Raw genomic sequence first — 24,321 nt, 5'->3', positions numbered from 1 at the left:
TACATCAGACGCCAGGTTTTCAAGCCGGACACACAGACTAGACTAAAGAGTGTCTTCAAAAAGATTCAAATAGTTTTGAAAATAGTCAATTTTTCTGTCTCTTATTTTTCAAATGTAACATTAACAACTTTCTTGTACACATTTGACAGCATATTAGACATAGCAAAACTGTAGCCACTAAGTACATACTGACAAAAGCTCAGAAATTATTACATCCTACCTACAGGTAGGATGAATCATCATCAACGTTGATTTCTTGAAATGCGAGTTGGTGACAGGTAAGACTTCTCTCACAAACTTACATGAATACAATGTTTCCCGATGTTGAAGATGGGGCTGTCCATGTGGTCGTCACAGACGACTTGTCGGCCCCGGAGGTCTGTATCACAGTGTCCTGGATGGTTGAGGATTATTAAAAATAGGTTTTGTAAAAGTTAATATATTTTGGATTAGGTTGTAAAGAAACAGCAAATTATTTGAGGGGGGGTGGGATCTCAAAGCATTCATCCAATCAACATCAAACATCAGACCACATTGCGTCTTGCAAACACCTGCAAAATTACAACTTTGCCAGTGCCTGATTCTTGAGATGGACACTGGACATTTATGGTCCTAAAATCCCACTATAAAACCACACAGACTGACAGACAGACATACACACACACATATTCCTGGAATTATAGATTAAATTCTTATTATACAACTCAATCTTTATTTTGTGTCTTTATTTTAAATAAATAAACAATACAAACATTATTGGAAGACAGTTAAATACTGGAAATGTTCTTATTATTCCATGGATAGTGCCATACCTTGATACCCTGATTGTGGATGTTTAATTGTCTTTATTCCTGGAAATGTTTTGGATTTGTTAGGGTTACTTACTGAACTCCCGCTGCATGCCAATGGACTGACATCGGACGAAACAAGGAATTTCCCAATAGGCTCGGTCCCAATAGACTGGGTCCCAATAGACCCAGTCTCCCGGCGGGCTTGAATCATAAACCCTGTAAACACGTTACTTCCCGTCCTTGAAAGAGTTACTGAGAAAGAGAGAGATGTCGGAGGGAAGAGTGGAGAGTGAGGAATGGAGAGACCAGAAACAAGTGACTTTACATTGACATTTAGTCATCTAGCAGACACTCTTATTCAGAGCGACTTACAGTAAGTACAGGGACATTCCCCCGAGGCAAGTAGGGTGAAGTGCTTTGCCCAATGACACAACGTCATTTGGCACAGCCTGGAATCGAACCGGCAAGAACATTTAACCTAGACACTGATTTTTACCTGTAATGTTGTCACCTGGCAGGTAGGTGGTCTGAGATACGTTAACAACATAAGGTGAAGAGACCGTCTGAGGCGTTTTGGGATGAACGGGTCCAGACGGTGACAAATTGGGACAGACATCTTTCAGAAATCCTCCAAATCTGTCAGCTGTCGAAAAGCTGTGGACGGGAGTGAGGCTCAGAAACAGGAGCAGCGGGAGGAAGAGGACCATCTTCACCTCTGTGTGTGCTGTCGCGTTAGATAGAGAGACTATAGAGTTGAGGGAGAGAGAGAGGGAGAGAGAGGTAGAGAGAGAGGGAGAGATAAAGAGAGAGAGAGAGAGAGAGAGAGAGAGAGAGAGAGAGAGAGAGAGAGAGAGAGAGAGAGAGAGAGAGAGAGAGAGAGAGAGAGAGAGAGAGAGAGAGAGAGAGAGAGAGAGAGAAAAGGTGAGAAAAAGAGAAAGTAAGATGATTATGAGAATTTACTGGATTATGCATATGTTCACAGAACAAACGTAAAGTACGAAAACAATTTGAAAGAACAAACTACAAACACCGTGGGGTTTCAAAATAAATAATAATAATCAGCAAGCAATCTATTTCAACCTCCATTGATCATAGCTTCTGAAAACTGCCACGGCTCACATTGCCTTGAATTATAAACAAAGCTAACAGATAAACCATCAACAACATAGTATTTATGTAAACATTTGGTCAGAACACTCATGACTTACTGTAGCACCGCTGATGCAAACTTGAACTGGTTTAGGGAACGCTGGCCGTCTGAAAGACTGAATCTGAAAGAGTGAACATCAACATAGCATTGAGCTGACAGTATGTCTTATTTTTTCAGCCTCCTGGGATATCATCGATCTAACACAACCGGATATTTTAATATCAGTCAATTAATGTCTGGCTTTCCCCTATCCAGTCGCAATAGATCAGAACTTCGTTAAAGAAAAAGAGGAGTGGTGGGAGGAGGGATAACATCTAAAAAATATCATGGGTTCTACGGAACAGTAGGGGATTTCTGTTTAAGACTTTGTTTATAAAATACCTCAAGCAAGTCGGGTTACACAATGCCAATGTCACCGACACAACAGCGACGGACTCACATCACACCCACAGCACAGTCATCACATCAGAATTGTCCATCTCTGTGCTGTTTCCTAGGTACTTTATCTGATACACGTAGAATGTTTTTGTGTCTGAAGCTCAGTGTCTATTAGTTTGAGAGCCTGTATCTAATCTGCTCCTTCCTGTACAGTAAGCAGTGTTTTTTATGAGCTTGTGTGTGTGTTTGAGAAAGTAGTTGTAATAATCCACAGGATGGTGATATAGCCATGTAAGGTACTGTGACGAGTCGCTACCTCCGTCTCCGAGTACGTTCCCCACACGGGAGCAGGACAGCAAAAATGAGACGTTGAGTCGGACAATTGCAGCAATATCTCGGTTATATTTTCTTTTTCTTTTCAGTGGCGCCAGAACGCTAGACACACTGCCATACTAGCAGGGGCGTAGCCAGGACATTATTTCTGGGGGGGGGGGCAGCTCTGGCCAGTCTTTTATTTGGGGTGGCACTTGATTGTAAAAAACGACTATTTTAAAACTCACACACTGCATCACTCAGAGCAGCAGTTTTCTTACGGTATCCAGTGGTTAGCTGCTAGTTGAAGCGCTGTCCGAATGCAGGTATGTTGGTTTGTGTCTTGCGCTGTTGATGGGGGCGTGGCCCAACATGTTGCAAATATGGGGCTTGTAGCATAAGTGACAAATGCCAATATAAGACGACTTTATAAAAAAAATACTAATGCATTTATGTCAGATTTATACCGTTTCTGTCCAGGAAGGTTTAAAAAAAGAAAGAAAAAAAAATGAGGTTGGGGGAGGGGGGGGGGGGCAACAGGGTGGCCATTCTCTGACCAATGGTGGCCCCCCCTGGCCACCACATGACTACGCGCCTGCGTACTAGGTTGTCAAATCGGTAAAACAAATGCTTTACGTCAAAACAAAGAATACAAATAATTGGAGAAATCTCAGGCGGTCCCTCAACTGCTGTTTGCACCAGTTTTTCTCCGGCTCCACTCCTCCCTCACCTAATCGGAACCTTTAAAAGAAAGCATAATCACGAATATGAGTTTCACCTGGTTACTCGATTCTATCAATTAAGTGTCCTTAGGCCCATAGATATATATATAAAGACTAGATGTCTTACGGCGGAGTCTAGAACGTCCGCACATGGCGGCCATCTTGCTACAGTCAACTCGCTCACCCATAACATTGTGTTGGTGCTACGTGTACTTTTTAAATGACCATAACTTGCTCAATTTTCAACCGATTTTGAAACGGTTTGGTTTGTTATCAACGTCAGAGATGTCGTTATGCCACTGCATACTTCTATTCCTAAAAAATAAAAAAACAGAAATATCCATAAGTATGCAGTGGCATAACGACATCTCTGACGTTGATAACAAACCAAACCGTTTCAAAATCGGTTGAAAATTGAGAAAGTTATGGTCATTTAAAAAGTACACGTAGCACCAACACAATGTTATGGGTGAGCGAGTTGACTGTAGCAAGATGGCCGCCATGTGCAGACGTTCGACTCCGTTGGCCGGCAACGCGGACGAGACATCTACCCTTTATATATCTATGCTTAGGCCTACCTCCCAGGAGAGGGTGACCCCAGACCCTGTATTCCACCTGACCCCTCACAGTACATTACAAACAACATGTCTGACAGTAAAATTCAGTTGTGGAAATATTTTAACAATTCAAATGTTCTTCAATGAACACTGTAAACTCAAAATATACATCTGCCCAATTTGTCAGTGAATTAAGTTTATTTTTGGTCAAAAACAATCTTAGGTTTAGAGGAAGCAAGAGTGAAGCAGGAGTATCAAGCAAGGAGACTCTCCGGTACAGATATCATGAGAAGGATACTGCTGCACTCCATTTCTATCACTGCAGCAGGTGATACAAATGAACAGCACCCTAAATATTTGACAGTATTTGAAAATGGTAAGTGACCAAATGTAATGCATTGTTCTGTGTTTTCTTTTTCATCCACTCATCCACTCATCCACTCATCCACTCATCCAGGCAAGCAGTCACCACTGTGGGCGGAGAGACACTCGCACATATTGGTAGACTTCATCTTGGTCATCCAATGGATACAACCACTAAGGTACAGTACTGAAGGTCTGGGGTGTTTGTCCTCTCTGGGCAAAGGGGTGAGCAGACTATATCTTGGTATCAAGATATACCAAGATATACTATATCAACCCAAACAAAATGGTTTGGGTTGAAAAGCAAGTAAAATAATTATAAGGCTTCCCATACTTCCTAATACATAAGAGTGTAAAGCAGAGTGTGGAACTTGAACATGGTGGATACGATAGCTAGCAGTAGAAGAACTGGTTTGTGGCAACTTCCTTAATGTAAGTTTTGTGTGATGTGGTGAGGCATAGTTACCCTTGTTTATCTTGGCCCTGCAGGGTGATTTAGGCGTTGAGTTTCAACATTTCTTTTAGATGATTTCATAGATCTGTCTTAGGGAATGTTTTTCTTTCTTTATTTATCTTTCTTATTGCCTTTGTTTGGTTGAGAGGCCTGGGAACGTCATAAACATGTTTTCCGTTCCAACATTTTATTTATGTGCTTGGTCCATTTCTATCACTGCAGCAGGTGATACAAATGAACAGCACCCGAAATATTTGACAGTATTTGAAAATGGTAAGTGACCAAATGTAATGCATTGTTCTGTGTTTTCTTTTTTCAAGTTCGTAGGCATGGAAGGGCTTCTGAAAGCTCTGTGGTGCATCTCAGGTCAGAGGCAATTCTTCTTACAACTTGCTGTTAGCATTTAAAAGATGACTTCAAAGTCATATCTGTTCTTGAGCAATTATTGGTTCTGCAAATGCAAATTGCACCCCAGCCTGTAATTTGACTAACACTTTGACAGACACTTAAACCATGAAGGACAGAAGACATGAGCAACAATTGCTTGCTTTAAAAGAAGGAGCACACTAGATACAGGCCCATCCTTAAATGAAGTTGTGTTGATGTGTTGTGTTGTATGGCATAGCTTTCCTTGTTTATCTTGGCCCAGCATGTGACACATACTACAGCATCAGACAGGAAATCGAACCGGCAACCTTCTAATTAATAGCCCGATTCCCTAACCGCTCAGCCATCTGACCCCCACAGTATTTACACAGAACCTGTGTTTTTTCTTACTGGTCTCTGTATAACACCCTGGAGTATCCAAGAGTGGAGTCATCCTCTCTGCTGATTTGAATGCAGGGCACAGTGGATATGTAAACCATGAATCACACACAAGTGACAACTCCAAACACCAAGTCCCCTTTAGCCTCCCTGTCCCACCCAACCCCAGATGACATTCATCCACTCATCCAGGCAAGCAGTCACCACTGTGGGCGGAGAGACACTCGCACATATTGGTAGACTTCATCTTGGTCATCCAATGGATACAACCACTAAGGTACAGTACTGAAGGTCTGGGGTGTTTGTCCTCTCTGGGCAAAGGGGTGAGCAGACTATATCTTGGTATCAAGATATACCAAGATATACTATATCAACCCAAACAAAATGGTTTGGGTTGAAAAGCAAGTAAAATAATTATAAGGCTTCCCATACTTCCTAATACATAAGAGTGTAAAGCAGAGTGTGGAACTTGAACATGGTGGATACGATAGCTAGCAGTAGAAGAACTGGTTTGTGGCAACTTCCTTAATGTAAGTTTTGTGTGATGTGGTGAGGCATAGTTACCCTTGTTTATCTTGGCCCTGCAGGGTGATTTAGGCGTTGAGTTTCAACATTTCTTTTAGATGATTTCATAGATCTGTCTTAGGGAATGTTTTTCTTTCTTTATTTATCTTTCTTATTGCCTTTGTTTGGTTGAGAGGCCTGGGAACGTCATAAACATGTTTTCCGTTCCAACATTTTATTTATGTGCTTGGTCCATTTCTATCACTGCAGCAGGTGATACAAATGAACAGCACCCGAAATATTTGACAGTATTTGAAAATGGTAAGTGACCAAATGTAATGCATTGTTCTGTGTTTTCTTTTTTCAAGTGCATAGGCATGGAAGGGCTTCTGAAAGCTCTGTGGTGCATCTCAGGTCAGAGGCAATTCTTCTTACAACTTGCTGATGGCATTCAAAAGATGACTTCAAAGTCATATCTGTTCTTGCCAATTTCTTAAAATATGTTTTGATTGATTTGATTGACACTGATTTTAATTCTACTATATATTACAAAATGATTACAAAATACTTATCATAATGTGTAATATCATTTCTACTACATATTAGATATGATATTACACATTATGATAAGTATTTTTCGAGTAAAGAAAAGTGATTATTTTAATCAGCTGGTTGTTAAGGGTGAAACTAGAGCTTCCCATGTGTCCTACTCTGGAGCTAGCCTACAGTAGGCTATGCAAAGCACAAGACAGGCAAAGTTGACCTTAGACATGGAAATGTAACGTGACATTTGTGTTCTTGTCCCCCAAGATTTCCATACCATCTGAGTCTTCAGGCTGTTTACTTCACTTATTAGTTTAGTTTAAGATCTGATCATAACTTAAACAGTCTATCTTCACTGTACTGTATTTGTCTTTAGTTCTGTACCCTTTCATCACCACAACCAGCCAAACAGGTTTGTCACTCATTACTATGTTATTATGAAGCAGTTAGTCATTACTGGCCTAAATAAAATAAGCCAACCTAAAGCAAAGTTATAATAAACAAATCATGTGCTCCTTCCAAAACCCTCTGCGCGTTCAGACAACGCAGCCCTCTTCAAAGAGGCGAGGCAGTCAAAGGATTATGAGGTGTACTACGCTCCACTCGGCATTGACGGGAGGCGGGATGCGACCCTCGGACAGATGTCTTGCACCCACACCCAAGAGCAGACCAACCCCTGGTGGCGAGTGGACATGCTCGTCCCGATAGCGGTAGCCGCAGTACGCATCACCAACCGACAAGACTGCTGTCCAGAGAGGCTGGATGGCGCCGAGATCCGCATCGGTAACAACCCCGCAAATAACGGCAACAGTAACCCTCGGTAACCTACCTTCGATCGGAAATGTTTTGCCACGTGATTTTAGGATGTAGTCTAACACCAACACCAAATATGTTTTAAATATTTCTTGCTGATGAAATGTAATGTAAAAAAAAGGATATGTTCTAGGCTAATGCATGATCATGCCAGGGACTGATCGATTGACATTTCTCCAGATGTGCGCTCATCTCCCACATTGCTGCTGAACAGACCTTCCAGTGTGGGGGGATGGAGGGCCGCTACGTTAACGTCATCATCCCTGGGGAGTTGAGATATCTTACCCTGTGTGAGGTAGAGGTCCTGACTGCCACCCCAGGTATTGTCATGTGACACTAACTCAATTATCCCCACAGCATGGATGCAGGTGCAGGGATTATCCCGACTATGCTTAAACACAGTCTAACGTGTCGCACACCACTGTTGGACCCGACCTATTTGCAGTCTTGATGTACGTAATCCTCTGTTCCAGATTACACAATCCTCAGAGGATTACAGGCAGCGCAGTCTTCGCTTTACTTTGCGGGTGACTCTGCCGGAAGTGCCGTCAATGGTGTTCGCACCACCGTGTATCCAACCTCCTGCACCTCGACCGCTCAGCAGACTGACCCCTGGTGGACGGCCGACCTGGGGGGCCTCTACAGGGTCACCGCGGTAACCATCACCAACAGGTTGGACTGCTGCCCCGAGAGGCTGGACGGAGCGGAGATCCGCGTGGGCTACTCCCTGGAGGACGACGGCAAGAACAACCCCAGGTCAACCATTTTAGCCTTGACTTCCAGTTTACATTTAGTCATTTTAGCAGACGCTCTTATCCAGAGCGATTTACAGTAAGTACAGGGACATTCTCCCCCCCCCCCCCTCCCCCGAGGCAAGCAGGGTGAAGTGCCTTGCCCATGGACGCAACGTCATTTGGCACGGCCGGGAATCAAACTGACAACCTTCTGATGAATAACCCGATTCCCTAACCGCTCAGCCATCTGACCCCTCCCACTTCCGAACACCCTACACTGTCTGATGTAGGCTGATACGCGCAAAATACCGCTTTTATTTATATTTGTACTGAAACCTATTTATTTCTTTTCTCTCTCATCTAGGTGTGCGACTGTTGCCAGGATCGCCGCGGGGGAGTCCGACCACTTTCTCTGCGTTGGCATGGTGGGGCGCTATGTCACCGTGGTGATACCAGGACCAAACAGAATTCTCACACTGTGTCAGATGGATGTGTTTGGATTTCCCGCAGGTAAAATATCCATCCGGTTATCGTCCTTCACTTTTATTAATCTGTTACTTCCATTTTTATTTTCAACAAATTCTGTCACCCTCTTTGCTATTGAGAGATACTCTAGGCCTAATAATTGTACTTTTTTATACTGGAAATCAGTCCGGTGTTTATGCTTAGTGATGACTGTAAACTATTTGACTTATTCCAACCACAGCTCCTTTTTTCTCTCTCTCTCTCTCTCTCTCTCTCTCTCTCTCTCTCTCTCTCTCTCTCTCTCTCTCTCTCTCTCTCTCTCTCTCTCTCTCTCTCTCTCTCTCTCTCAATTCAATTCAATTCAATTCAGCTTTATTAGCATGACAGTCATTTCAACCGTATTGCCAAAGCAAGACGCACAATAACAGACAACCATACATCAACAACAATATTCAAACACAACATAAGGAACAACAGTCTGTATCGTCCGGAACATGTGGTAACAACAAAGTGTCGAGAGCAGAAAACAACAAATCGAAACAAAAACAACCTAAGTAAATAGCTACATTGAGATGGAAAACACATATTACAAATAGGATTTCAAGGCTGGTCACATTACATTCAGGTTTTCCCTGATTTCATGGCACTCTTTTAGAAATCGTCCAGATAGGGGGGCTGTGTGTCCCTCCCCTAAGAGCACTTTTAGCTTTTCATTATCAGACAGTGTGGTGAATGATGGTACAAGGGATTCAAATTTATCAAAGAAATGCTGTCTGGTATGTCTGTACCGTTGGCAGTGTAGTAAAAAGTGCATCTCTCTCTCTCTCTCTCTCTCTCTCCTCTCTCTCTCTCTCTCTCTCTCTCTCTCTCTCTCTCTCTCTCTCTCTCTCTCTCTCTCTCTCTCTCTCTTAGTCAACGTGGCACCGTCTGGAACGGCCAGTCAGTCTTCTTCGTATGTCGGTTCCAGCAGTCCCCAGGTCGCCATCGACGGGGACAAGAAACCTGTCTCCTGCATCCAGACTAGTGTTGAGGCTGCCCCCTGGTGGAGAGTGGACCTAGGTGCAGGCTACAGAATCACCGCTATCGGTGTCACCAACAGAGACACGAATCCTGAGTGGTTAGACAACGCCGAGATTTGCATCGGTGACACCCTGGACGTCCTGTGCCAGAGAAGGTGACTCGTCAGCTGTAGCTAAGGGCTCACAGACGTAGCGTGCATGTCATGTGCTATGGTTAGCAGTTGACGAGCAACCTCCCTCTCTCTCTCTCTTCTCCCCCCCCCCCCTTTCTCTCTCTCTCTCTCCCTCTTCTCCCCCCCTCTCTTTCCCTCTTCTCCCCCCCCCCCTCTCTCTCTCTCTCTCTCTCTCTCTCTCTCTCTCTCTCTCTCTCGTCTCTGAACCTCTCTCTTGCTGAACTTCTTTCCCCCCCTTCTATCCTTCCCTCTCTTCCCCCATGTATCTCTTTATCTCTCTCTCTTCACCTTCTCTTTCTTTCTCTCGTCCCCCTGTACCCCCCCCCCCCTCTCGCTCTCTCTCTCTCAGGTGTGCTGTTATCTCCCACATTGCAGCAGGACAGACGCAGACCTTTGCCTGTGATGGGATGGATGGTTGCTACGTAACAGTGTCCACCCCTGGGGACAGCCGTACTCTTCAGATCTGCGAGGTGGAGATCTACGGAGTGACTTTAGGTATAACCACACGTGTCCCCTCCTATAGGGATCGCCATACCCTTTCACCCACTTGAAAGAAGGCGTCCATGATACGGGCAGTAAAATGCTCTCATTCACAAGTTTAATCATCCTAAGGCTTAGTGAGGGACCTGCGAGGCTGTCTTTCTGTTTCAGACACATTCCCTAGCACTACCCCCCCACCCACCACCACCCCCACCCCTCCTCCCCCCGTCACCACCCCCCCGCCCCCTCCCACCCCCGCCCCTTCTGCGAGCGTGCAGCTGGGGGGCAGGATGGTGACGCTGGTGGGAGAGAGGCTGTGCTGGTCGGACGCCCTGTTCTACTGCCGGGACCGCGACCTGGATCTCCTCAGCCTGGCCAGCGAGGAGGAGCAGAGGGGCCTGGAGGCGCTGCTGGGGGGGGTCACCTTCCCCCTCACCCCGCACCTGTGGCTGGGCCTGCGCAGGTATCCCCTCCTCCTCCAACACATACACACCCACATGCACTCTGATGGAGTGGAACAATTGTTCAGTCGTTCGGTCCTTCGTTTGAGCAGCCATCACCATTTCAGAGCTTCATAAATGCATGAATTAATTCATAGATGAAGTCATTTGTCCAGGCCATTATTCGTTCTTTCTTTCTTTCTTTCTTTCATAAATTCATAGATTCATTCCTTCATTCAGATATTTTTTCATTCTTTCATTCAGTCCATTATCCTTTCATTCATTCATAGATTCATTCCTTCATTCATACTTTTTTCATTAATTCAGTATATTATTATTTCATTCGTTCATACTATAGATTAGCGCATGAATTCAGTCCATAATTCATTAATTCATTCTGTCATTCATCCGTGTCGGCAGGAGCCTCCAGGGAAGCGACTGGTTCTGGATGAGCGGACACCAGATGACCTACATGAGCTGGCTAAGAGGCTCCGCCCCCCCCGCGCAGGTCTCCAGACCCTGCGGAGCCGTGGCCAATGGGATGGACTTCCTGTGGGAGGACCGCCCCTGCAAGGAGCCCCTCAACTTCCTGTGTTTCTCAGGTACAACCTTATACTGCCGTTTCAGCAGGACCATCTAACCCTTACACAAAGTGAAGCTGTTGACAGCATAGGTTTGGGGGCGTGCATTAGGTAGCAGAAACGTCCCCGCCCGTGGCAGAGCAGGGGTTAGTGTTAGCAGATAGGTCCCTCCCTCGTCCCGTGGTCAAACTCTGACATCTCTCCCGTCTGGTTGGCCATGACAGGCGCTAACGATGCAGGAGTCACCAGAGTCGGATTCTACAGCAGCTACAGAAACTGACCACAGGGGGGCGCTGTACAGCAGCGCAGCCAGAGAGAGACCTCCTGAGGTGTGGTTTTACAGAGCTGGAACTGATAACAGGTGCAGCAAAAGCGGACCTGCTGGGGGGTTCCTGTTTTAGAGCACATTGAAAGATTTGTCGTTTTTATCTCTATCTCTTCTACTTTGGGTCAGTAAATGACTTTAGGACAGTGGACCAAACATAGTGTGTAAAGAACTGTCTTTCAGAACCGAGTGGTTGCTAAGAATGTATGTAATCCTGAATAAACAATGTATGATCTTATCACTGTTTGTCGTAATTGACTGGTGTACATACCTGACTGATCTACTGTTATATTAGATTACCTTAATCTTAACAGATTTTTCCTTTATTAATCCCCAGTTAAATTAGTTATTCAAGAGATTCCCAGCATACTGTAGTTCTGCAATTGGACTATCAGAGGTGACACGAAGATTTGCATGTTGTAAAAAACAAATCACAGATTTAAATACATGTGATCTTGTGAGAAGAAGGTTGGGTTTGGTTTGATTAAAGACCAGGTCAAAAGTATGGTACCAAAGTAAGAATTAAGTTTTAAAAAGTATAAAACTAGGTCATGATTTCTCACCTGATCTCTAATTCTGAAAACAGTTAAATATTAACCAGGAATGTACATATATCAAAGTACAGAATTCCTAATCTCACTCCAGAGAAGACAGACCAAAACGACGGGTTCCTGAATATTTTCTTGAGGAAGAGAAAAATACTTCAAAGGTAAAACTATTCAGTTTGAGGATTTTCGATGTGTATCATTTACATTTAGTAATTTAGCAGACGCTCTTGCACGTATCACGTATCATGCACATAGATCAAATTAATACAGTTTGGCTTGATTAAGATTGTCGGAGTAGTCAATACAGTTCGATGTTAAGACTTCATAAACTTTGTTATGTGGTACTGGGTGTTAGTATACTAAATACTGACAATGTATACTCCAGCCTATTTTAAGATTAAGAAGTAATGTGTCACAAAAGATTTGTAGACACGGCTGAGTAATTTTCTGTTCAATTGTTACTTCAATTTGAACGTTTTCAAACTTTCGTTCTCATTTTAAACAGTAACAACCAACACATGTACGGTTTGACATAATAGTCATTCAAAGATAGATTTGTTTTCCCTTTTTACTCTAGAACTTCAGGCAAGTACAGATTTCTCAATGCTCATGCCCCCGCTTCCCTCCCCATGCTCCCTAGATGACGCTGCCAAGGTATGTCAGCATTCTGCTGACATCACAGTGCACTCTGTACCTGATAGCTGGAGCACAGAACCAGCCTGAGCACAGCACCCTCTTCATTGGTGGAACCCCAGGGACCCCGGGTCAGAACGGGGCACCTGGCAGAGATGGGAGGGATGGGCTGCCTGGGATCCCGGGACCAAAGGGAGAGAAAGGTGACAATTTTGAATTAGGATCAACAACTGACTAAAAGACAATGTGTGCTATTTTGTTCTGTCTACACCTGGAATGTCAGTACGGTGGCCGACATGTGCAAACGCGCTGCAAATTAAGAAAACACATGCAAATAGACAAAACACAAGCAAATTAAGAAAACATCTTCATGAATTTGACAACACATGCGCAGCATTCAGCAAACGCGCTGCAAATACACACAACACAAACAAATACATAAACGCGTTTCGACTCTTGCTTCTGGGGTCACATCTACTGTGTCTCTGTGCTCAGGGCTCCTGGGTTTCCTGGGATTCCAGGACCTGTCGGCCCCCAGGGACCTAAAGGAGAGAGAGGAGAGCCGCACAGTGAGTAGTTTAGCACATTTTACACACACACACACACACACACACACACACACACACACACACACACACACACACACGTGCATAGATTTTGCACATGATGTAGACACACACTCCCATTCAGAAAAGGTGGTAACGGGTAAAATATCTATTTAATTTGTTCATATAATGGATAACCCTCTCAGGTTCAGTGAACGACTCCAGTGACAACGCACATCTGCTTTCTGAGATCCAGCTGCTGAAGTCCAGAATGACCAGGCTTGAGATGGGTACGCCTGCCTTCCACAGGAACACAAATGCTTACTGTTCATACAGACCAATGCAAACACATAGCATAAGTATTAACGGCAAACCGTTCAATCAGTTGCACCTAAGAGATGAGTCGTCCGTGTGAAAAAAAACTATCTTTTCTTGGAAGCTTCCAGCTTCAGCCTCTTCCAGAAAGGCGGCGACAAATACTTCTTCTCCAACGGCTTCTTGGCAAGTTACGATGAAGGAGTGAAGTACTGTAGCGACCTGGGCGCTGCGATAGCCATGCCGCTGGACGAGGTGGAAGACCGACCTCTCAACTCTAAGTTCTTGGTCGGCTCAGATTTCGCCTTCCTTGGAGCGAACGACAGACAAGTAGTGGGGGTTTTTGTGGATTTGGCTGGGCAGCCTCTTACATACCTTAACTGGCATCCTAATGAGCCTAACAGTATTGGTGATGAGGATTGTGTTGCCATTATCAAATCAGGGAAATGGGTTGACCTCAACTGTGATCGCAAAATTGTCATAGTTTGTGAAATATAAAAGAGGAATCAACAAACTAGACGTTCAGGACCTGCTTCAATGCTTACACCACTAGTGCTTTAATTAAATGCAACAATTAGATTTGAGATCAATATTGTTTTTCAACATGTAGGTTTGGTCGTTAAAGTAATAACTTTGACAATCTTGTCCTCTTGAAATAGATGGTATTAAAAATAATCAATAAAATATAATCTTTTGAAACTTGCTTTCCTTGCTTTGCTTCTTGCTTATTAGGAAAATCTAATGTTTGGGTTTAACATAAATCAAATACCAATGACAATTTTGAAAATCTGTCCACATGCAGACTAAACTAATGTGGATACTTTTCTGCAAACACATCCTTTTTCCCTATGGTTCCCTCCTGATGTCCTGGACACATGACCTAATCAACCCCTTTACAGACACACACCCTTAGGGCCCTCTCTACCTTGCTCTGCATCATGAGTACTTGATAAGTACTGGATGAGGACTCTACTGTTCTCTACTGTACTCTATTGTATTCTACTCTAGGCTTCTTGTTCTCCTCTCCTCCTCTCCTCCTCTCCTCCTCTCCCATCCTCTCCTTTCACTTAACTCTCTTGAAACGGCCCCTCATACTTCCATCTTGGACACCATGAATGGTCTTCCAACACATCAAAAATGTATTCTATGTCTATTGGTTATCTTTATTTCCAACTTCTCTAGGCAGTGGCGGTTTTAGGCACGGGCAGGGAGGGAAAGTAAGGGAAAATCTTGCCCGGGCGCCAAAGGTGCTAGGACCGCCACTGTCTCTAGGCAAGTGACAAGATTACGGTTAGGCCATTAGCGTTCCAATGACCATGACCACACGGGGGCGCTTTTGGCATTCAAGCACGTGGAATGCGGACTATTACGTTGTTAGGTTGGCCTATAAATGTTCAAAGACAATATTTTGAGGGTACCGTACAGTTGAAAGTTGTTCCGCCTGTTTCTACAGCTCTAAAATCTTTACATTGTCTTTGACTTCATTTTGTGGATCTTAGAAACTTAAGTATGTTTCATTATGAGTTTCAATAAAGTTGATTAAAAGTTGGGTTTAGGCCCATGATAGAAGCCAATAAAACGGTGAATGCGCTAAATGTCCGCAGATATAACTGTCTACAATAAAATTCAGAACGAATTAAATTACATTCAGGGTGGAGCGACAACGTTTCATTGTTTGTTCATTTATGATAGAGGGGAAAAAATGGAAAGTTTGAGTGCAGGGCGGTTGAGAGTGGCACTGTAGCGCTCTTGTTTGGAGTGGCGGTGGTTTGAGGGAGGGGTGTGGGAGTTTGGGACTGACAGTGGGAGAGACCGACGAGGAAAAAATGTTCAGTCTGAACGCTTGCAGTCAAGGGAAATAACCTCGAAGCGGAGAGCGGCGTGACCGACGCCCGAACACAACCCCTTCACTTTTCTATGTCTTGTCATCTGTGAGTGAGACGAAGGTATTCAGTAGCCGACTAACACAAACACGTTATTACGGTGAGGTGGCAGTTCACCGCTATGGCAGAAGTGATTTTGTAGCCGTTGAGAAAGTTATTTCTTTGGATGTCTAGAGGAAACGGAGCCAGAAAAGGAGCTATACCGAGCATGTAGGCATTCTCCACCCGCGTCATGGTAAGTCCCCTGTATAGCTGTTTGGCCACCAAACGTTTTTGTTGAAAAGAGTGTTGGAAACAAAACGGATATTGTTTATCGATTACGCTTCTTTAATGTTGCTGTCAGTTCAATTGATGTATTGAGTCTTGTTCAAAAACACAAACATATTCGACTCGAAAAATTAGAAGGATACATTTTATTCAAGCGCTATATTTACAAACGTTACTACCAAAATGCGTATTGGATCGCCCGACCTTCTCTTCCTACAGTAAAAGAAGGGCTCCTAATCTTGAGTTAATGCAGTTATCAGGAAATATTTGTAATGTATTCTGAGGAGTAATGCTGCACACTCATATCGCGTGTGGTTCCGTTGTTAATAAGTTGAGTGTTTGTAAGGGTTGATCATGGCTTGCTAACAGTCTGTCTGACAGTTTGCATACATCTGCAAGCATACACACACACAGACATACTAGACAGTCAAGAATACATCATCAGAGTGAGGGAGGGAGAGAGTGAGGGAGAGAGGAGGAGGGCAGACAGAGAGAGAGAGATGGAGAGGGAGAGAGGGAGAAAGCTTAGATGCCAAAATTAGCCTTTTTCAGTGTTCCCCCTACTGTGTGGGACAGGGTGGAGCTGTTTGGCAGACAGACAGAGCGAGAGAGAGAGAGAAAGAGAGAAAGAAAGAAAGAAAGAAAGGGGGGAATGGAAGAGGGGAATCTTGGTGAGTTTGGATGATGCCGCATTTTCCACATTGGGCCTGAAATAAAAAGAGAGGGAAAAGGAGAGAGAAATAGAGAGAGAGAGAGAGAGAAAGAGAGCGAGAGAGAGAAAGAGAAAGAGAGAACAAGGGATGGCAGAGTCTGGGAGGAAGAACATGAGAAGAGAAAAATTATTTTCTCAGTTTCAAAATAGGAACTTTTGGATAATCTGGACATAGTTAAGTAAACACAGCGCACACACACACACACACACACACACACACACACACACACACACACACACACACACACACACACACACACACACACACACAAGCACACGCACACATGTGTATGCCCCAGACTGGTGTCCAGTTATTTGGAAATCCTTTAGGGACTAGCTAGCAGACACAAACAGTCTAGGGGACAGATCACTAGGACAGATCAATAGATCACTGCCTTGCAAGAATCCCAGAGGAAGAGGAGGAACAAGAGGAGGAGGACGAGCATTGAAGAGGAGGAGGGGGAAGAGGAGGAGGAGGAGGGAGGAGAAGCAGGAAGCGAGAGGAGAGACAAGGAGGTGGAGGAGGAGGTGTGGGGGTAGAAGCAGGGGGAGAGAGTTGACAGAGGAGGTGAGGAGGAGGAGGTGAGGAGGTGAAGAGGAGGAGGTGAAGAGGAGGAGGTGAGGAGGAGGATGTGAGGAGGAGGTAAACGTCCTCAGTGCCAGGGTCAGTCAGTTTCTCCTCATGGTTTGGGTTAGAAGAGAAGGAGGATTTAGAGGAGGAAATCACATCTTATAGATCCCCCCCCCCACCCCCTGTCTAGCTTTGTCTCTCTCCCTCCCTCTCTCTCTGTTTCTCTCCCTATCTCTCCCTCTCTCCCTCTCTCTCTGTTTCTCTCCCTATCTCTCTCTCTCTCTTTCTCTCGTGTTCTGGGTCATGTAGGCTACATCTGGTTTCTATCACTCTTCCTTCTTTCCTGCTTCCCATCTCTCTCTCCCAGTAGTCAGATGCTGTCTCACTCATACCCTCTCTATCTTTCTGTTCTCTCTCTCATTCTCTTCCCCATCGCTCTCTCTCTCTCTTTCTCGGTCTGAACATAGAGTACTATTAGATCTCGATCTCCTACCTCCTCTCTCTTGCTTTACCTCTCTCTTTCTCCCCACCCCTCCCCTTTTCCTCGCTCTGTCTCTCTCTGTCTCTCTCTCTCTCTATTGTTAATAGAAAAAAGCTGAAATGCTGTCTCTCTATTATCTCTCTCTCCCTCTCTCTCCCTCTCCCTCTCTCTCTCTCCCTCTCTCTGTCCCTCTCCCCCATACTGTCTGTCTGCCAGGCATCTGTTTGCTCTTCAGTGTGTTCCGTTCCGTTGCAGGGCAGCGTGGAGAGAAAGACAGGAAGAATGACACGCTCCCTTATTCAGCCAAGGTCTCAATGTTCACAAAACACACACACACACACGCCAGGCAGCTACAATCTCTCTCATGACATGAGTTCAGCACACACACACACGCACACACACACGCACACACACACACGCACACACGCACGCACACACGCACACACGCACGCACACACGCACGCACACGCACACACACACACGCACACACAGATCCGTATCCCAGCCTGGAAACCCCACGTTCATCCAGCCAGTCAGGGAAGGTCAAGGTCTTCCTGTGTTCTGGCTGTCCTGCAGAGGCTGAATACTTGTAGCTAATCCAGTTTACTAATCTGATCTGCCCACTTGTGTTCGATGTGCTTTAGGAGAGACGGAGAGCAGACCAGTGAACTGTTTCCTTCTGAATAAGCCACTGCTGTGTGTGTGTGTGTGCGTGTGTGTGTGTGTGTGCGTGTGTGTGTGTGACTGTTAAGTGTGTTAACTGCAGTGACTGTGTTGGCTGTGTTAAGGTAGTTAAAACAGTGACACTGTACTGACTAGCTATGTTGTTAACACAAACATTTGCTGTTTATTGACCTAAACACCCACTTTCGTAAATGGTCTTTTTGGACCTGAAAACCCTCCTGACCCCTAACCCCTGGGCTACAAGGTCAGAGTCGACAATGACTTGTGTCTGACCCCAGATAACCTCAGTTTCATCTTAGAGGCTTCAGGAGTCAGATGGTCTCCTTATATATGGTCTTGTCTTTATCTCGCTCTTTCTCTCTTTCTAGGGGTACTGTTCACCTTGAATGCTTTCAATCTCTCTGTTCCACATTCTACCATATTCTGTCCTAGTTTGTTTTTCTTTCCCTGTTTTCCCCTCCCTCTATTTCTTTCTTTCTCCCAGAAACCCCCTCCTGGCCCACTCTCATCTCTCCCTTTTTCCGCACACTCGTTGTCCCCATGCTCTCCTTTTTGCTCTGCTCTGCTCTGCTCTCTCTCTCTCTCTCTCTCTCTCTCTCTCTCTCTCTCTCTCTCTCTCTCTCTCTCTCTCTCTCTCTCTCTCTCTCTCTCTCTCTCTCTCTCTCTCTCTCTCTCTCTCTCTCTCTCTCTCTCTCTCTCTCTCTCTCTCTCTCTCTCTCTCTCTCTCTCTCTCTCTCTCTCTCTCTGTCTCTGTCTCTGTCTCTCTCTCTCTCTCTCTCTCTCTGTCTCTCTCTGTCTCTGTCTCTCTCCCTATTTCTCTCCTAACCCTGGACATAAACGGCAGGGCATGCTGCCTGTAGAGAGACCCCTGCATAATCATTGTCAGATGACACAGAGGAGAAATGGGGAGAAAGTGGAAGAGCGAAAGAAAGAGAAATGAAGACCAGTAGGAAAAGAAAGTGGGAGAGAGAGAGAGAGAGAGAGATGGGAAAAGAGAGGGAGAATGGAAAGGAGAGAGCATGAGAGGTAAGAGAGGAAATGGGGAGGGAGGGGAAAGAACGAGAGAAGGTTGGAAATGAGAGAAAAAAAGTTGCAGGTTACCATGCCGACGGTCCAGTAGAAAAATAAACAGTGAATGTGTTGTGTGGTCGACTTCATCACCCTATGCCTCTCTGACAGTGTGTGTGTGTGTGTGTGTGATTGCATGCATGCATAAGTGCATTATGTGCACATGCTGGTTGAGTGTGTGTCTGTATACATTCTAACATGCACACTTTTTGGTGTATATGCCTGTATCAGACTGTGCCTATTATGTGTGTGTGCATGTTACAGTGTGTGTTCCAGGAGTGCGAAGGTCTGTTTGCGCATGCATGTTCATGCATATAATATGTTTGTTTCAGAGTGGTTGTACATACAGTGTGTGTGTGTGTGCGTGAGAGAGTGGGGTAGTTAAAAGCGAGTTAACTCTGTCTGTGTGGAGGTCAGTTTCTTTGTTCTGAGGTCCTGAACATTCTCTGGGCCTCTAAGTGTTTGACACTCCACAGACTGGGCAACAGGAAGTTATGTCTGTGTGTGCGAGTGTGTGTGTGTGTGGGGGGGGTGAGTGTGTGTAATTGTGTGTTTAAGTTTGTGTGTTTATGCGCGTGTGAGTGTCTGTGTGCGAGTGTTTGTTTGAACGAGACAAGCTGGCTTGTGCAACAAAAACACATATATGGCAGCAGCCATTTAGTCCTGTCACAAATTAACTCTTTATTCTCTCTCTCCTCTCTCTCTTCTCCCTTTCTCTCCTTTCCTCTCCTCTCTCCCTCTTTCTCTCTCCTCTCTCTCTCCTCCCCTCTTTCTCTCTCTCCTCTCTCTCTCCTCCCTCTCTCCCTCTTTCTCTCTCTCCTCTCCTCCCTCTTTCTCTCTCTCCTCTCCTCTCCTCTTCTCTCTCTCTCTCTCTCTCTCTCTCTCTCTCTCTCTGTCTCTCTGTCTCTGTCTCTGTCTCTCTCTCTCTGTCTCTCTCAGGGCTCAGAGGCAGTGGAGGACTGTGTACAGGGGGCGCTCTCATCCCTTTACCCCCCCTTTGAAAGTACAGCCCCCCCTCTCCTCTCACAGGTAACCCTTACACACACACGCACACACTTATCGTTTGCGGTGATAAACAATGCCACTAATTTAACATGTTCATGTGTGTTATATCATAGATTCCTGCTTCTGGAAGACAAATATTTAATGCTACATGTTTATGTGAGTGGTGTGGTTTATTTTGTGCGTGTGTCCTTGTTTGTGCATCCGTGTGTCTCTCTGTGTGTGTGTGTGTGTCTGCACATGCAGGTGTTTTCCGTGTTGGAGTCGACCTATCAACATGACAGTCTGAGGTATCTGCTAGACTACTTTGTTCCTGCCAAGCACCTCCTACACAAGCTTCAGCAGCATGCGTGTGTGAGTGTGATGCTGCACACACACACACACACACACACACACACACAGCCCCACACACAGAGACGTACACACACTACTGTACACACACAGATAAACACACAGCCCTACACACACAGAGACGTACACACACTACTGTACACATACACATGCAGAGTGCCCAATGCACTCAGACGGTCACATACACACACACACACACACACACACACACACACATATTTGTCTCTCTCCTCTCGTTTCTTTTCACACACACATACACAAATAAATGAGACTGAACACCTTCTCTTTCACACTCTCTCTGTGGGCACATTCTCGCTAACATTCCCCCACGTTGTGACTTTCACACTCGTGCACACACACACACACAGAGTGTGTTTTCATTGTCGCTGAGTGGAGTAGCCTGGGATGCGAGTGAGTCATGACAATAATTCTTTCCATGTGTGACTGCTGTGCACTGGGAGAGAGGGAGGAGGACAAGGAGGAGAGAGAGAGAGAGAACGAGGGAGGGAGGGTGTGTGTGGGAGAACGAGGGGGAGAATGGACATGGAAGTCATTTCTCACACTGTGTGTGTGTGTGTGTGTGAAGGCTGTAGACCATAGAGGGCTGATTGAGAAACAGGGGGAGGGAGGAAGAAAGGAGGAACACAGGGGTACATTGAAGGAGAACAAGGGGAGGAACGAGGGCAGTGTGGGTGGATGGAGGAGAGAGGGAGAGACTCGACACTCATAACAGGAAGAGAAAGGAGAAAGGGAGAAGAGGAAGAAGGAGAAGGGAGCCCATGGTGGAGCTGACTTCACATACTTTAGATGGAGTCAGGATAACTCCACAGGGCCTTGTATGTAGAGAGAGAGAGAGAGAGAGAGGGGGAGAGGGAGGGAGAGGGAGAGGGAGAGGGGGCAAATAAGAGAGATGAAGAGAGATTACAGAGAGATAGACACACATCTGAGAGAGAGTGAGAAAGGGAGAAAGAGAGAGGGGGATAGAGCACTGCTGAGAGAAAGGGAGAAATACAGAGGGAGAGAGAGAGAGAGAGAGAGAGAGAGAGAGAGAGAGATGAAGGAGAGGCTAGGCCAGGAATATAATATGATCATCGTCCCGTGAGTGTGGTTGGTTGGGGGGGGGGGGGGGGCACATGTCATTGGATAATGACAGGGAGCGGCTGAAAGATTTTGATAGAGAGAGAGAGAGAGAGAGAGAGCGAGAGAGAGAGAGAGGGAGGGTAGCTTTAGCTATCTCTTCTTAGCAGGACAGACTGGAGAAGAAGACATGACTGCAACGTAGCCTGTGAACCGAGGGAGAGAAGTTTGTATCTTCTGTACTCTTGGCAGATAGTTACAATGTAGGCAGCCCAGTGCGATGTGCTTGCTAAGGGGAACTGGTATGTAGTAATGATGTGTGTAGATATTGTGTGTGTGTGTGTGTGTGGGGGGGGGTGGTGTTGTTTGTTAATAGAAAAAAGCTGAAAGCTCCCTCCCTCCCCCCCTCCAGTCTCAGTACCTGGGCTGTCTGTTCCTGCACTCTGGCTGGCCCCTGTGTCTGGGTGAGAAAGGTGGTGGTGCAGCTCTCCCACCCTGGACTGGAGGCTCCTGCGCAGTACCCGACTTCTACCTGCAGGTGGTGCCCTTCTCCACGCGCTGCCCGCGCCTGGCCCTGAAGTGCCTGGCTCCCGGGGGGCGCAACGTGCAGGAGATCCTGGTGCCCGAGTCCCAGCACTCCTGGTGTTCACCTCCGAGTGGCTCCACTGCGTCAACAAGGAGAGGGGCTACCAGAGAGAGGGTGAGGAGGGGGGGGGGGGAGAGGGAGAGCGAAGGCGTGTTGGAAGAGAGTAGACTGACAGAGAGAATGAAGGGTATGCAGGGAAATGACAAGTTGATCGACAGATCTCTTGACCTACACTCTCTCGCTGTGCTCCTCACCTCTCCTTCTCCCCTCCCCCAACCCTCCCCCTATCTGTCACTTCCTCCCCCCCCCCTCTCTTTCTGCTCCTCTCCTTCTCCCTCCCCAACCCTCCCCCCCTATCTGTCACTTCCTCCCTCCCTCCCCTTCTCTCTGCTCCTCACCTCTCCTCTCCTTCTCCCTCCCCAACCCTCCCCCTATCTGTCACTTCCTCCCCCCCCCCTCTCTTTTTGCTCCTCTCCTTCTCCCTCCCCAACCCTCCCCCCTATCTGTCACTTCCTCCCTCCCTCCCCCCCCTCTCTGCTCCTCACCTCTCCTCTCCTTCTCCCTCCCCAACCCTCCCCCCTATCTGTCATTCCCTCCCCCCCTCTCTCTAGGAGGTGGAGGGCTGGACACGTGTCTGGTCAGCACCAGTGACGGAGTGCTTCGTCTACCCTGGGAGGACGTGGTGTACCCCAAGTTCATCCACAACCCCTCCGACAGCCTCCCCATGTCCATCCAGCAGACCCCCTCCCCGACCACCACCTCCACCCCAGCAACCTCCCCTCTTCCTCGGGCGGCTGGGGGGGGTCCTCCTCCGGGGAACCGGACACCTGGTCCTGGGACGAGGAGGACTACCAGGACCTACCTCCAGACGGGCTGGATGAGGAGGTAGCTTTCCCCCCCGCCGACGGTGCAGCGAGGCTGGGATGGGGAGGACAGGGAGGCCCCTGGGGCTTGAGGGGGACTTCACGGAGCTCCTGGAGCCCAGATTGGGGCCCGACGGCGGGGCCGACCCCAGGCAGAGGTACCTGGAGATGCACGGCATCACCAAGACCAAGACGCTGCCCCTGTGCCGGAGGAGCAGGGCTATCAAACTGCGGAGGGGGAAGGCCTGGGGGTACGGCAGGCTGGAGGGGGCCGGGGGCAGTAGAGGAATGCTGGGGGGCAGGAGGGAGACAGGTACCCCCCCGCGGGGACTTGTTGCCCTCACGACCCCTGCCCAGGGTCATCGATCTGGGCCGGGGAAGGCGGTCCTGCCCCCTTTCCCTCCACGACTCGGATGATGGAGACAAGGCATGCGGGGCCCCAGAGGGCCTGGGAAGCCAGGGGCTGTATTTCGAGGGTCCTTCCAAGGAGAGGAGGCCTGGCGTGGGCAGGGAGAGGGAGGGGAGCGGGGTTGCGCAGACATGCAGGGACAGCCAAGGGAGTAAGTCTGGGAGCACTGACAGTTTGGTCGCAAGCGACGCCCACGACTCGGCCAATCGCAAAGCGGCGCACGTCATCGAGGGCCAATCGGATCAAGGCTCCCACTCAGACTCGGTTTTTGAGGACGCTGACAAAACGCTGAGTTGTGACAGTGACACCACACCGCACACACCAGGAAGTGTGACCAGTTCTAAGATGTCATTGGCTGACATTCCAGGAAGTGTGACAGTTCTAGATGTCATTGGCTGACATTCCAGGAAGTGGAGCAAAATCTAAATGCACAGATTGGCCTACAAGCAAAAAAGGACCTAAAAAGAAGTCTTCCAGGGGAGAGACAGGGCACCCGGCAGAACCTGGCAAAACAGCACGTGTTCTCTCTGGAACCGGTTCTGGTTCTGACCAACAGAAATGGTCTCAGAAGAGAGGGATGGAGTAAAGACAGAAGAAAGAGTTTGTCCCCGAGGGAAGGAGGTTAAAACTGGAGGATTCAGAGCACCCAGGTACTGTGTATCTCACACTATCTCTCTCTCTAACACTCTTTATCTCTCTCACACACACACACACACACACACACTCTCACACTCAATCTCTCCCTCTAACTCTCTCT

The 24,321-nt window shown here is 46.7% G+C and overlaps 4 protein-coding genes across 8 annotated transcripts in view; 3 read left to right on the top strand and 1 right to left on the bottom strand.

Annotated features, from left to right (window-relative positions):
• LOC134009572 (mucin-2-like) overlaps nt 1–2,278 on the bottom strand; it is a 202,174-nt gene extending 199,896 nt beyond the window's left edge. Inside the window, exons 1-4 of one of the 3 annotated variants that reach the window (XR_009928251.1) lie at nt 1,989–2,278; nt 1,288–1,515; nt 886–1,043; nt 303–394 (exon numbers count right to left, since the gene is read on the bottom strand). Coding sequence is in view for 2 of the 3 variants with exons in the window: in XM_062449110.1 (XP_062305094.1) it covers nt 303–394; nt 886–1,043; nt 1,288–1,498 (461 nt within the window). In the remaining variant the exon portion in view is untranslated. Of the gene's footprint in view, nt 1–302; nt 395–885; nt 1,044–1,287; nt 1,537–1,986 lie in introns of all 3 variants that reach the window. The other 2 variants (XM_062449110.1, XM_062449109.1) reach the window with 2 other exon arrangements.
• A 2,193-nt stretch (nt 2,279–4,471) lies between these two features.
• On the top strand, nt 4,472–11,801 carry LOC134010021 (uncharacterized). Of its 2 annotated transcripts, XM_062449852.1 has the most exons (11): nt 6,354–6,410; nt 6,916–6,951; nt 7,080–7,359; nt 7,533–7,672; nt 7,826–8,108; nt 8,451–8,596; nt 9,464–9,725; nt 10,093–10,238; nt 10,395–10,686; nt 11,084–11,265; nt 11,469–11,801. In XM_062449852.1, the coding sequence occupies exons 1-11, from the start codon at nt 6,374–6,376 to the stop codon at nt 11,522–11,524; spliced, it is 1,860 nt and encodes a 619-aa protein (XP_062305836.1). In that variant the 5' UTR covers nt 6,354–6,373; the 3' UTR covers nt 11,525–11,801. The 2 variants fall into 2 exon arrangements, with proteins under 2 accessions (XP_062305835.1, XP_062305836.1); XM_062449851.1 differs by lacking the exons at nt 6,354–6,410; nt 6,916–6,951 and adding an exon at nt 4,472–6,317.
• Nucleotides 11,802–12,171: 370 nt separating this feature from the next.
• LOC134010082 (mannose-binding protein C-like) lies at nt 12,172–14,296 on the top strand. Its single transcript, XM_062449949.1, has 5 exons — nt 12,172–12,278; nt 12,758–12,986; nt 13,197–13,319; nt 13,502–13,585; nt 13,735–14,296. Exons 2-5 carry the CDS (start codon nt 12,758–12,760, stop codon nt 14,106–14,108), a joined length of 810 nt encoding a protein of 269 aa, XP_062305933.1. The 5' UTR covers nt 12,172–12,278; the 3' UTR covers nt 14,109–14,296.
• Nucleotides 14,297–15,427: 1,131 nt separating this feature from the next.
• LOC134009731 (rho guanine nucleotide exchange factor 40-like) lies at nt 15,428–23,662 on the top strand. 2 transcript variants are annotated; one of them, XM_062449362.1, is made up of 6 exons: nt 15,428–15,556; nt 15,668–15,728; nt 20,216–20,305; nt 20,525–20,632; nt 22,119–22,406; nt 22,904–23,662. In XM_062449362.1, the coding sequence occupies exons 2-6, from the start codon at nt 15,726–15,728 to the stop codon at nt 23,171–23,173; spliced, it is 759 nt and encodes a 252-aa protein (XP_062305346.1). In that variant the 5' UTR covers nt 15,428–15,556; nt 15,668–15,725; the 3' UTR covers nt 23,174–23,662. The 2 variants fall into 2 exon arrangements, with proteins under 2 accessions (XP_062305346.1, XP_062305345.1); XM_062449361.1 differs by having other exon boundaries at nt 15,430–15,728.
• Nucleotides 23,663–24,321: the final 659 nt, after the last annotated feature.

This window comes from Osmerus eperlanus, chromosome 23, assembly GCF_963692335.1.
Source record: "Osmerus eperlanus chromosome 23, fOsmEpe2.1, whole genome shotgun sequence".
Taxonomy (NCBI): domain Eukaryota; kingdom Metazoa; phylum Chordata; class Actinopteri; order Osmeriformes; family Osmeridae; genus Osmerus; species Osmerus eperlanus.
Note: the sequence above shows the minus strand (reverse complement) of the source record. Positions and strands in the feature narration are given on the sequence as shown.